The 10,455-nt window shown below is 46.9% G+C and overlaps 2 protein-coding genes across 2 annotated transcripts; both read left to right on the top strand.

Annotated features, from left to right (window-relative positions):
* Nucleotides 1–2,905, top strand: N7483_000481 (uncharacterized protein; the record flags this gene model as incomplete). Its single annotated transcript, XM_057083919.1, has 5 exons — nt 1–178; nt 474–742; nt 800–1,475; nt 1,552–2,204; nt 2,249–2,905. The coding sequence occupies 5 exons, from the start codon at nt 1–3 to the stop codon at nt 2,903–2,905; spliced, it is 2,433 nt and encodes an 810-aa protein (XP_056950068.1).
* Nucleotides 2,906–5,780: 2,875 nt separating this feature from the next.
* Nucleotides 5,781–7,778, top strand: N7483_000480 (uncharacterized protein; the record flags this gene model as incomplete). Its single annotated transcript, XM_057083918.1, has 3 exons — nt 5,781–6,744; nt 6,801–7,437; nt 7,505–7,778. The coding sequence occupies 3 exons, from the start codon at nt 5,781–5,783 to the stop codon at nt 7,776–7,778; spliced, it is 1,875 nt and encodes a 624-aa protein (XP_056950067.1).
* Nucleotides 7,779–10,455: the final 2,677 nt, after the last annotated feature.

Raw genomic sequence — 10,455 nt, 5'->3', positions numbered from 1 at the left:
ATGGAGCCAGTTGTCAAAAGTATTGTGCAGGTTGATCCCGCTTCTTCGATAAAATCTCTACCGGTCCCGTCGCGAGATGATATGCTGAGCGCGCAGTCATCTCCATACATTTTTGATGCTTTGTTTGCGGATGTCAAGGATCATAAATGCATGGCTTTGCACTCGTCTGGATCCACAGGTATGTTGTGCACTTGCAACCTTGGAAATCCTGGTGGACATTTTCTCAAATATCATTGAATTTCCAGGACATCCAAAGCTCGTTTATTTTACACACGCGGCTTTCGCTTGTACCGACTCAGACCGAAATATACTTGTCCCAGAGGGACGTCGAGCACAGAATGCTAAACAGTTTGATTTTGACACTCCTGGGCGATTCTATTGTTGCTTTCCGCCGTTTCATGTACGAAACAACCCCGTATACATATTGCCTCTTGGTTCAAATCACTAATGAAAGATTTTACGCTTGAAGTTAGCTGGTACAATGGCATTCATCATTCTCCCCGTCTTCTACGCAACTGCGACTGCCGTTTGGGGTCCCGCAACCGTGCCACCTAACGGTTCGCTGATGAGCTCCATTATGAGAAATATGACGATTCGAGCCCACTATCTGTTTCCTTTCATTCTTGAACAATGGGCATCTGAGCCAGGTGTTTATAAGCAGGCAGAAAGTTTTGATTTCGTGTTATATGGTGGAGGACCTCTAGCTCCTGGTGTTGGACACAGACTCAGTGAATATGCTGACGTTTGTCAAATGTATGGCTCACTTGAGATTGGTCAAGTCCAAATGCTCGTTGCTTAGCCGGGGGAATGGCAGTATCTTGAGCCAAATCCCGCTGAGGAGTGTGATATGCAAGAGATAGAGGCGGGCTCGGGTCTTTATGAGATGGTGCTACACCAAGATGAAAGATTCCGCGATCGGCGCACCCTTTCACACACATTCCCGAATTTGGAGGAGTGGCGTACCAAGGATTTGTTCACTCCTCATCCTACGAAAAAGGGTCTCTGGCAGTTTCATTCCCGCACTGACGATGTCATCGTGCTAGGCAGTAGCTATAAGGTGTTTCCTCTTCCTATGGAGATAGTTTTCCAGGCAGACCCAAATATCTCTGGCGCCTTAATCATCGGGAAAGGACGGCCGGGTGTAGCTCTCATCATAGAGCCGACGCCGTCTGTAAAAAACCTGAGCAAAGATGATCTTATGGAAAAGATTTGGCCCTCAGTTGTTACCGCAAATGCTGGTGCAGCATCCTTTGCCCAGATCCAGCGATCTCACATCATTCTGACAGATCCTGACATTGGATTTCTAAGAACCCCCAAAGGAACTATTGTACGCAAACTTTCTGAGGCACTTTACACATCCACCATTGACTCCATATTCAATGGTATTTGGAATGATGACCGTGAGGCTGGTTGTCTTGAAAAGATCTGGGCTCATGAGACCAAGAATTTCATTCGGTCGGCTATTCGCGCTATTCGTCCGGACTCTGAGATTCGCCTCAACGATGATGCTGATTTTTTTTATCACACAAGCGATGGACTCACTCAATGTAGTTGAACTAGCTCAAAAGCTTAAGCTGGCGCTGTCGAACAGCATGAGCGGTGATGGTGATACATTGACCATCTGGAGACTCGCTATTTACGAGAATCCCACCATAAATGGCCTCAGTAAGGCTGTACTCAGCTCACACTTTGATCAAAAAGTTTCAAAGCCAACAGAGAATCTCACAGCCGATGATCTCGTTCAAGAATTGAAAGCCAAACTTCCAGAGCGAAACATGCAATCACAGGAACCATCTTCATCATCCAAGGGACAGCATATAGTTTTACTCGGTGCCCGAGGACGTCTAGGGCCATTCCTTGTCAAGGCTTTGCTTGGTAGCCCTAGTGTTGCTAGTCTTACCTGCCTTGACCGTGCCCGGGGAGCGAGTCCCAGCAAAGCTTTCCAGGAATGTGCTGACAAACTGGGCATTTCCATCGACACTGCTGACCCACGACTGCAATTTATCACTGTTGATATTTCCAAGACGAATCTGAACATACCAAAAGAGCAGCTCGATATCATCTTGGAAAATGTCAATGTGATAATCCACAATCTCTGGGTTGTGAACTTCGCTTACTCGCTGGTGTCCTTCCAGTCCGAGATGTTCAAAGGATTGTCTTCCATGATTGATATTGCGAATAACGCATCTTCTCAACCTAGACTGGTGTTCAGCTCAAGCATTGGATCTGTTCAGAACTGGGCAGCCAGGATCTCATCTACCATCCCATTGCCGGAGGATTTGATCAAATCCCGGATCTTGCGGCAGCAACCGGGTATGCTCAAGCGAAGCGAGTCGCAGAAAGAGTCCTCGCTGCTGCAGGGAAGAAGCTCCAGCTTCCTATCTCTATTCTACGAATTGGTTTCATCGGAGGTCAAAGTATTGGTCCTGTTAAGTGGCAAAGCAAGGATACGTTACGGAGTCTCGTCCTTCTCTCGGAAGCCACCAAGCTAGTTCCGAATGAGATGGGTGAGGTGGATTACATTCCCGTGGACGTCCTTTCGAATATCATTCGCGACGTTGCTTTACGAGAAAAGGGGGAACTCGGTGCCCAGTTTTATAACTTGGTACACCCAAAGCCAGTCCCGTTCTCAAGGCTTGCCGATGCCCTACAATCTTGCATCCCATCTTCGAAGAAGGTCAGTTTTGCAGAGTGGGTGGACCACCTGTCCAATCTGCCAGATCAGGCTCTCTCCAAAGACTTGAAGGCTGAAAGGGTCGGTATGTTGCCATTTTTCCAGGCTTTGAGAAATATGGAATCGCCACCTCTGCGGGTGGATACGACGAAAGCTCAGGCAATTAGTGAACACCTAGCAAATTTGGAGCCTCTGGGTCCGGAGTTGTTGATTCGGTGGTTCAAGGAATAGATCTGAATATTTGCATTAATGAGATAGAGATCCAGTCAAATGTGTTGGTTAATACTAGCACGTTGATCATAATCATGAGCCTGTGGAAGGATGACTCGCAACTTCAAATTGAAGTTCAATTTCTCCCGAAACATATCCATTCCTCCAACCTTGGAACTTGAAGTCAGCAAATCCACCCCAACGCATCGGCAAGTCCGGTTTTGTAGACTCAACACAATGCGGCCAAGGAGAAAAAGCCGTATTCAATCCGTAGGCAGCATCCCGATAGTTTGCACTGATTCGAGAGTTGAGATCCACATTGCATGAAATTCAGCCCATAATGAGCGGGGTTCTGAAGTGGTGAGGTAACCAATTCCCCCCGCATCTGACGATAACCACGACAACATTCGAAGGTAAACAAGGTTCTTCCAAAAGTACTAGTGCGATGTGGTTTGGTCTAAATTAACGATTGATTCATCTGATGTACTGCATACTACGGAGGGTACTGCGTATGCTCTCTTGGTATATCCAACGATGCAACGATCTGAGTCGCAGTGTGTAGTGGGGTATGCAGATCATATGAGTCCCAATATTGCTAGTATTATCGACCAGAATCGATAACGAAAGAATAGTGCGTGCCAGTGTATATCGATCTAACTTCAAGTTGAAGCTGGTCCTCTACTATGAAACACCAACACTGGTAACAAGTTTTTCTCTTTTACCCGGGCACGGCTCTTGAGTTCCCGGCAGAGCAGTTGAGTCATGCCGCAGTGGTGGCGGCTCGGGAGTAATCCGACGCTTTATATGTTTACACCAGTTGACACTGCACATGTGGCCACTTTGAATGCATCAATCTTACGTTCAAAGTCGGTTGGAATATTTCATAGTGGCGTCCTCAGCGGGTCGAGCTATTGAAATATCAGGTGAAATGACGAGAAAATGTCGAGGTGGCACGAGACCCCAGGAATGCAATTGACTTCGATGCAGAATGAGATAATTGACTGGAAGTATGCAGATCGTAGCCGCACTCAAGTGCTCAAGGCCTTCAGGTGCCCAGGTGGAGGACTACATGAGAAATCTTCTCACGCCTGTATCTACCCGTATCTCATCTGCCAGTGGGCACAGGCATAATATTAGAACGGAATCCACGGTCCATTCCAATATTCCACTTTTCTGTCCCAACAGTATAGTTCCACGTGGAGCAAAAGAAAAGCTCGAAGAGAAAGCAGAGAAAGCATTAATCCCGAGGTCCAACGGTTTTTGGTCTAGTCTCGTGGGGCTTGAGGAGAAATTTCTACTGGATCCACTTGAAGCCACTGCGGGGCGTAGATGATCTTGCAGGCACGAGATTGGAAAAAAAAAAATCGATATCCCTTGCGGGAGATGGTTTGGGGGGTTAGCTGCATACCCCTCCAAGGATCATAGATTATCAGTTTATCTATGGATGATTTCAGCGCTTGGACATGCATGTTGTGATATCTGGATCTATCTCATGCATGATGCGGCCACAGTTCTGTTGTCCTTACTTACCGCCTGTTAGTCCGAAGATAGAACAGCCCAACCTGTGATGATCTGTATTTCATTCTCATTCCTTCAGGCTCAAACATTGTCTTCTGGTAAGGGAGGAGGTTCTGGTCTCTTCTGGGTACGGCCGGAATGGAGGGTCCCGAGTTGCCACCGCGGGAGAAAAACCCAAACACGATTCTTAGGCCCGACCAATGGAACTTTTCCTTGATGACTATGACTTGGAATATGATTCATCCCATCATAATCAGACTCAGAGGCAAAGATTCATTTTAAACATTTTGAAGCTTGAAGGTTTAGGCGTAAGAAGCTTTGACATTAGAAGGATTCAAGTGCCCGATTCAGATAGTAGTCGGGTTATTTTTACTTATACCATTAGCTCAAGTTCATTGAAAATTAGGGGGGGTAAAAACGCTGCAGTCATACCACAATGGACCCGCAGGATTGCCGGGTCCCAAAGATGCTACGTTTGTCCAGTCTATTCGTAATGCAAAGTTTTTTTTTTTTGCTTATTTTTAAGTCCCCCCTAACATTTCAAGGGAAAAAAGAAATATCATAAACTGCCCAGATAGAATGAAGAATAATCTACATCTTATATTACTAGAATATTTAATATATTCTCTCATATAATTAACAGTGTAAGAAGAGTAATTGTAATGTAATTGCAGCATATTGCAGTGTTCTCATTGGCTCGAAACATGCGGTGAACTGACGCCAATAGAGGTGGGCTCTGACCAATCACCCCACTCCATTTCCCCTCCGCTTTTGTATGGGAAAATTCCCATTCATTATCCCTTCGACTTCTCTCCATCAACAACTCTTAAGCTGATAAACTTCATACTCTTGATTCTTCATCTTTATTACACACCCCCCTCCTCAGATATCAGTCAAGAATTTCATGCCAAATGGCTTTCGTGCAGCTGTAAATCTCTCGCTGGGGAGTCTGTCCACTGCCGACTCCCCAGTCCAGCAGCTCCGATTTAACAATTCAACTTGACGATATCTGTTCCTCTTTCGACGCCTCTCACTAGCGTCGAAATTGCCCCTCAATACACTTCCTGAACAAGCACTTTGTCCGCCGTGGACAGGAGGTGCTTTCGAGATTTACGATTCATACTTTTCTCTCCTATCTTACTCCTACACCTTTCCCCCGCCCTTGAGAAGAAGAAAAAATCACCTTCAATCCTTGGGATCTTCACGCCGACCTAATACCAACTACTTCTTCAACCGAACCGTCTGGAACCATATCTTGTGTCCATAAAAAAGTCATTCCCGTTTGACCGGATTTCATCGAACAAAAGTCCGGCCTAAAAAAGTTTACCAAGAAAAAAGATCAAAACCGAATTTTGTCCTGTCACAACAAAATCACAATATGCCGCAATCCAGCCCATTCTCTTCTAAACGGACCCCTAATAAGGGATCCAAAACAACGCACCCTCCTTCTACCCCCGACTCTCACTCCCGACGCCTCGATATGTCTCCCCGTGCCAATCAATCCAAGAAGACAACGAACTCCCGCAACAGTGGTGGCTCGTTTGACCGCAAAAGACGTGCATCCACTTCATCCGTTTCCAGTGTTTCCTCTGTCTCTTCACTTGAGGAATTGAGCGAGGAGGCGGATGATTCTGAGGATGATGCTGATGACGAGGAGGACCGACCACTAGCTCATGCCCCGTCTTTCGGTCGTCGTTGGAACAATGCCCGGAAGGCGGGGCGTCAACCGGTGAAGAAACAGAGATTACGCCTCTCGGATGATGAAGACTCTTTCAGTAGCTCCAGCGATTCCGACGATAGCTCCGACGATGTCTATGCCGCTGTGGATTACATCTCGGATGCCGAAGATGAAGAGCAAGATGTTGAAAAGTTGGAGGAAATGATGATCATGGAAACCGCGAGAGATCATCGAATTCTGCCCACCTCCGAAGCCTCGCATGACCAATGGAATGAGACCGAGTTCTTTGGAGACTCGATGATTCTCCCCGCCGCCTCCTTCTTCGATGATGAACAATTGTACAGTGCCATGGAAACCTTTGGTGAAACTGATATGGCCAGCGAGGCTGTCGAGACCCCGGTGGCTCGACGAGTCCACTTTGAGGAACGATCAGACTCCTCGTCCGATAGCGATTCCCACACTGAGGATGAGATTCCCAGTGACTTCCTTCAGCAAGATTCTCTGGACCCTCAATTGCGCCGGATGATTGAGAACGACAATGAGAACCACCGTAGCCACCGTCGCCAGTCTGAAGAGATTTTCGGAGATGCAGACTATGGCCATGCAAATATCTACCACGTCGAGTCCGATGGAACATCGGAGGGTAGCCTGAGCGGCTATGAGAGTATGCTAGCCATATTTCTGAACTTGTCCTACGTTTCCTTGCTAACCTGCATCCAGCCGATGATGGAGATACTACAGATGAAGATCTTCCCCCTCCCGCCACTATCACCCACCCCCGCTCCCTCCTTCGACGGGACTCGACCGACTCGTTGGTTGCTCCCAGTGATGACAAAACCGTCAACCTCCCTCGTCGGCGTGGCCCGATCATGGGAACATTCGTTGCGGATCCTCACAAACCTGTCGCCTTGGTTGACTGCACAGGAAAGCACCTTGTCATTATTCCCGCTTATGCCTCTTCTCGCCACGACTGGTTAGAATCAGCCGCCAACAGTATGCCTGGCACAGCCAACAACAGTCCCCGCCAGACAACTCTGCAACTCATTGACGAGAGTGACACCGATGCCATGGCATCTCCGAACCACATTGACTTCAGCCCCATGTTGGCATCCAGCGCCAACTTGATGATGACAGCCCTTGGCAACGATCTTACCCCAGGTGGCCAGGTTATGGGCCCTCCTGAAGCATTCTATCCTTCCCGTGATTTCGCCATTGACAGCTCCTTTGAAGACGATGAGGAAGATGACCCCGAATCAGCCCTCAATGTAGATGACTTTATTGACTTCGGCAATGGCTCTTCCGACGAGGAAGATATGGGCAACCTTGATGATGAGGCGCTCATCTCCCCCCATGGCTGGTGCATCATCCATGCCAAATCTGGGCACCCCAACTCCCAAGCGTAATTCGGAAACTCAACAAGACAGCAATGCTGAGCGTTTCTTGAACCACCTTGACAAGGGCATTGTCACTGCATTCCGCCGCAACCACAACCGATACCAGGCACTTCTCCGTCTGCCTCAACACCGCGAGTTCATGCCCGCCAACTCGCCCGCACGACCCGCCAGTGTCTTCCGACACGCCAAGCACACCGACCAGCGCACGCCGACTCGAAAGCGCAAGTCAAGCGGATACGCAGGTGGCGAGGCAGTTCGACGTAAGCTGATGGATGCGCATCGCCGCACTCAGGTGCCTTTCTAGACCCTCCGCACTTCCACACCCCTTTGCCAATACCGCCTTGGGCTGGGATCGGAATGAATTCCTTGCTGGACATTCCCCTCTTAACGATTTGACGAAGTTTGGATTTCTTTTATTACAAAGATCGCATGATACACACGGACGCTGTTACACATTTACCGAGTCGCTGGCAGACTTGCGCCCTCGGGAGACTGTTGATGATATGGTGGCTTTGTTGATCTTTCATCATTTAAGGTGAAGATCTAAACAAAGAGACATGGATCATTTACACAACCCGCATTCTATGTTCTACAAGGTAGAGATCGCTGGCGGTTTGGAGCCAAAAGTTGATCGATTCTTGCATTTTTATTGCATCGAATGTTCTTTGCCTTGCCTTCGCTTCTAAGATGTTTTTTTTCTTGATTTTTTTTTCTTCCCCATGGTCTCTCGCTTCTAGTGGGGGATAGTGATACCTAAGGGTTCTATGGAGTTACCTACTTTTGCCTGCGTTTCACGAGTGATGGATGTATTTCCCCCAAAATTCAATTTTAGCAAAAACATTTGAAATCTATCTCCTTCCACATTCTTAGTTGATACATCGACCAGTACTATCAGTGGCATCTAATTTCGGAGGCTCTTCCTTGGTATTTCTAGCAGATTTACGGAGTGAACTCAATGCCACTAAGATGAAACATAGGACACTTCACATCCAGCTTCTTCATTCAGGACCCAGGGTCTCGGGAGTGAGAAATGTTTCATGAAGCGGGGATATGGAAGCTCCGTACACACTAGTAGTATAACGCAGCAAACATCTTCTATACCATTCAAATGTTGAGCCCTGGAGGCCCTGCCAGTGAGTGCAGAGGCACAGATAAAATGGAATTTCCACGTTGGAGCGGATCGGGAACGAAGAGAAAAAGAAAAAGAAATGGTCCCAAGTCCAGATTCCTCGACTTTGGCGTTATCAGCACCGTGAGCACACTCTAACCAACTGAGCTATGGAACCGATTATATCATGATACTTCAGCACAGATTTTCAAATTATGAAGGCAGTGGATCATGCAATATAGGCTCCTTGAACGCCACAACCTAGGGAAGCTCAAGCTTCCAGGTCCAAGGTCCAAGATCCTATGCCGGTGGCACGTTCTACACTTCCAAACCTGAAACCGGGACATGAATCTCAAGCCATATTTGAAAGCTGCGGGGTCAAAGTGCAACGCTACTACTGGAGTCTTTTCTATGCTTTTTCTTTTCTCTTCACCTTGAATGATTCAAGTTCCAATGTTCTAACCGCTTCTATCCCCACACGATCCATGGATGTGACCTTGTACCGCGAAATGTAGCTGCATTCTGCACTTCATACTCCGGATTCGCGGCACGGCCAAGTTCAAGTCCGTGCCGAAGACCGACGCGAGCTAGGAGTGGCTTTTCTTGTTTGGCGCTGGGGTATATTGAGTTTAGGTTGGGCAATCGTGCGACGGGAGGAGACCAGGGGCGTTAATTAAGCCAGTCGGGTGAGCTATATGGTTCATCCGAAACACTTAAATTAATGCACTAACAATTGGTAGGTCATTTCAGTCTTCTTGAATCTGATTTCAGTCTGTTGTGAAGAAGTTGAATATTCAATATTTGGAATATTAGGTGGGATTTGGAGCTCAAGTGCTTTGACTGCTTGGTTTGTTTGAATCAGAGTCCCTCAAATGTTTGTGCTACATAGTGGCCTAAACTCAGCCTGAACCACATGGGCATACTACGCAAGTACTTCAAGTTCAAATGTCAATTATGGTCATTTCAATAGTATTAATTGTGAATTCTATCCCATTTTATCTCAGAGCTTCAATATCCAGATTAGGCTTTTTGTACGAAGTCGTAACCGAGTGCCAAGTTGAACATTTGAACATGACTTGGATGTAGTGGCTACATATTGTACCGAAACACTGGTGCGCAGGTACGTACGCCACACGTCAGAGATCGTAGAATGAAAGAAAGCGCTGGGCTGTGCTCCGTGTGCTCCGTGCAGTACTAGCAATAAGATGAAACTGGTGACAGGGGACGAAAATAAAGAAAACAGATTCTTGGAAGCTGATTGGCCACTGGATGAATATTAGGGGTTTCTGTTATGTGATTGGTCAAGTGGAGTATATCCTGGCGCTACAAATCAAGATTATAGTAAAACAAAACCACAGAGAAAGAAACCAAAATAACCAAAGCATAAAATCAGGCAGGCCACGAACTGTCTGATTTTACAAGTTCGTACCTAGAATATGAGCTCAAGTCAGGTGGGGAAGGTGTTGACCATCTTGCAGCAACATACCCAAGCGAGACGCCGGCGCTAAGCTTCGTTCTTCACACTGCAGAAGTGGAGCTTGCAGAACCAAAAAAAGATTGACAAAAGGATGACTGATCCTGTTCTGGTGGTTTGCAATATGTTGCAAACAGTAGTACACGCAATATGAAGGATACACTAATTAACTAGCCTGGTCTTGAGTATGTGTCATATTGAGCAGTGGATCATACTAGTACTAGTACTCCGAGGTGGAGGCGAGCTTGGATCAAGACACTCGGCAATTGAGAATCACCACGGAGTACTCCGTACAACAACAGCATTTGAAGATCAGCCTCAAATTTGTTTATGCATGTATGTGAAGAAATTGAAGATCAGAATAGCAGAATGTATACGTAAATGTGTGTTGATCTGGCG

Source organism: Penicillium malachiteum (assembly GCF_028827825.1).
Source record: "Penicillium malachiteum strain IBT 17515 chromosome Unknown utg000001l:1.0-8184562.0:1.0-8186909.0, whole genome shotgun sequence".
NCBI lineage: Eukaryota > Fungi > Ascomycota > Eurotiomycetes > Eurotiales > Aspergillaceae > Penicillium > Penicillium malachiteum.
Note: the sequence above shows the minus strand (reverse complement) of the source record. Positions and strands in the feature narration are given on the sequence as shown.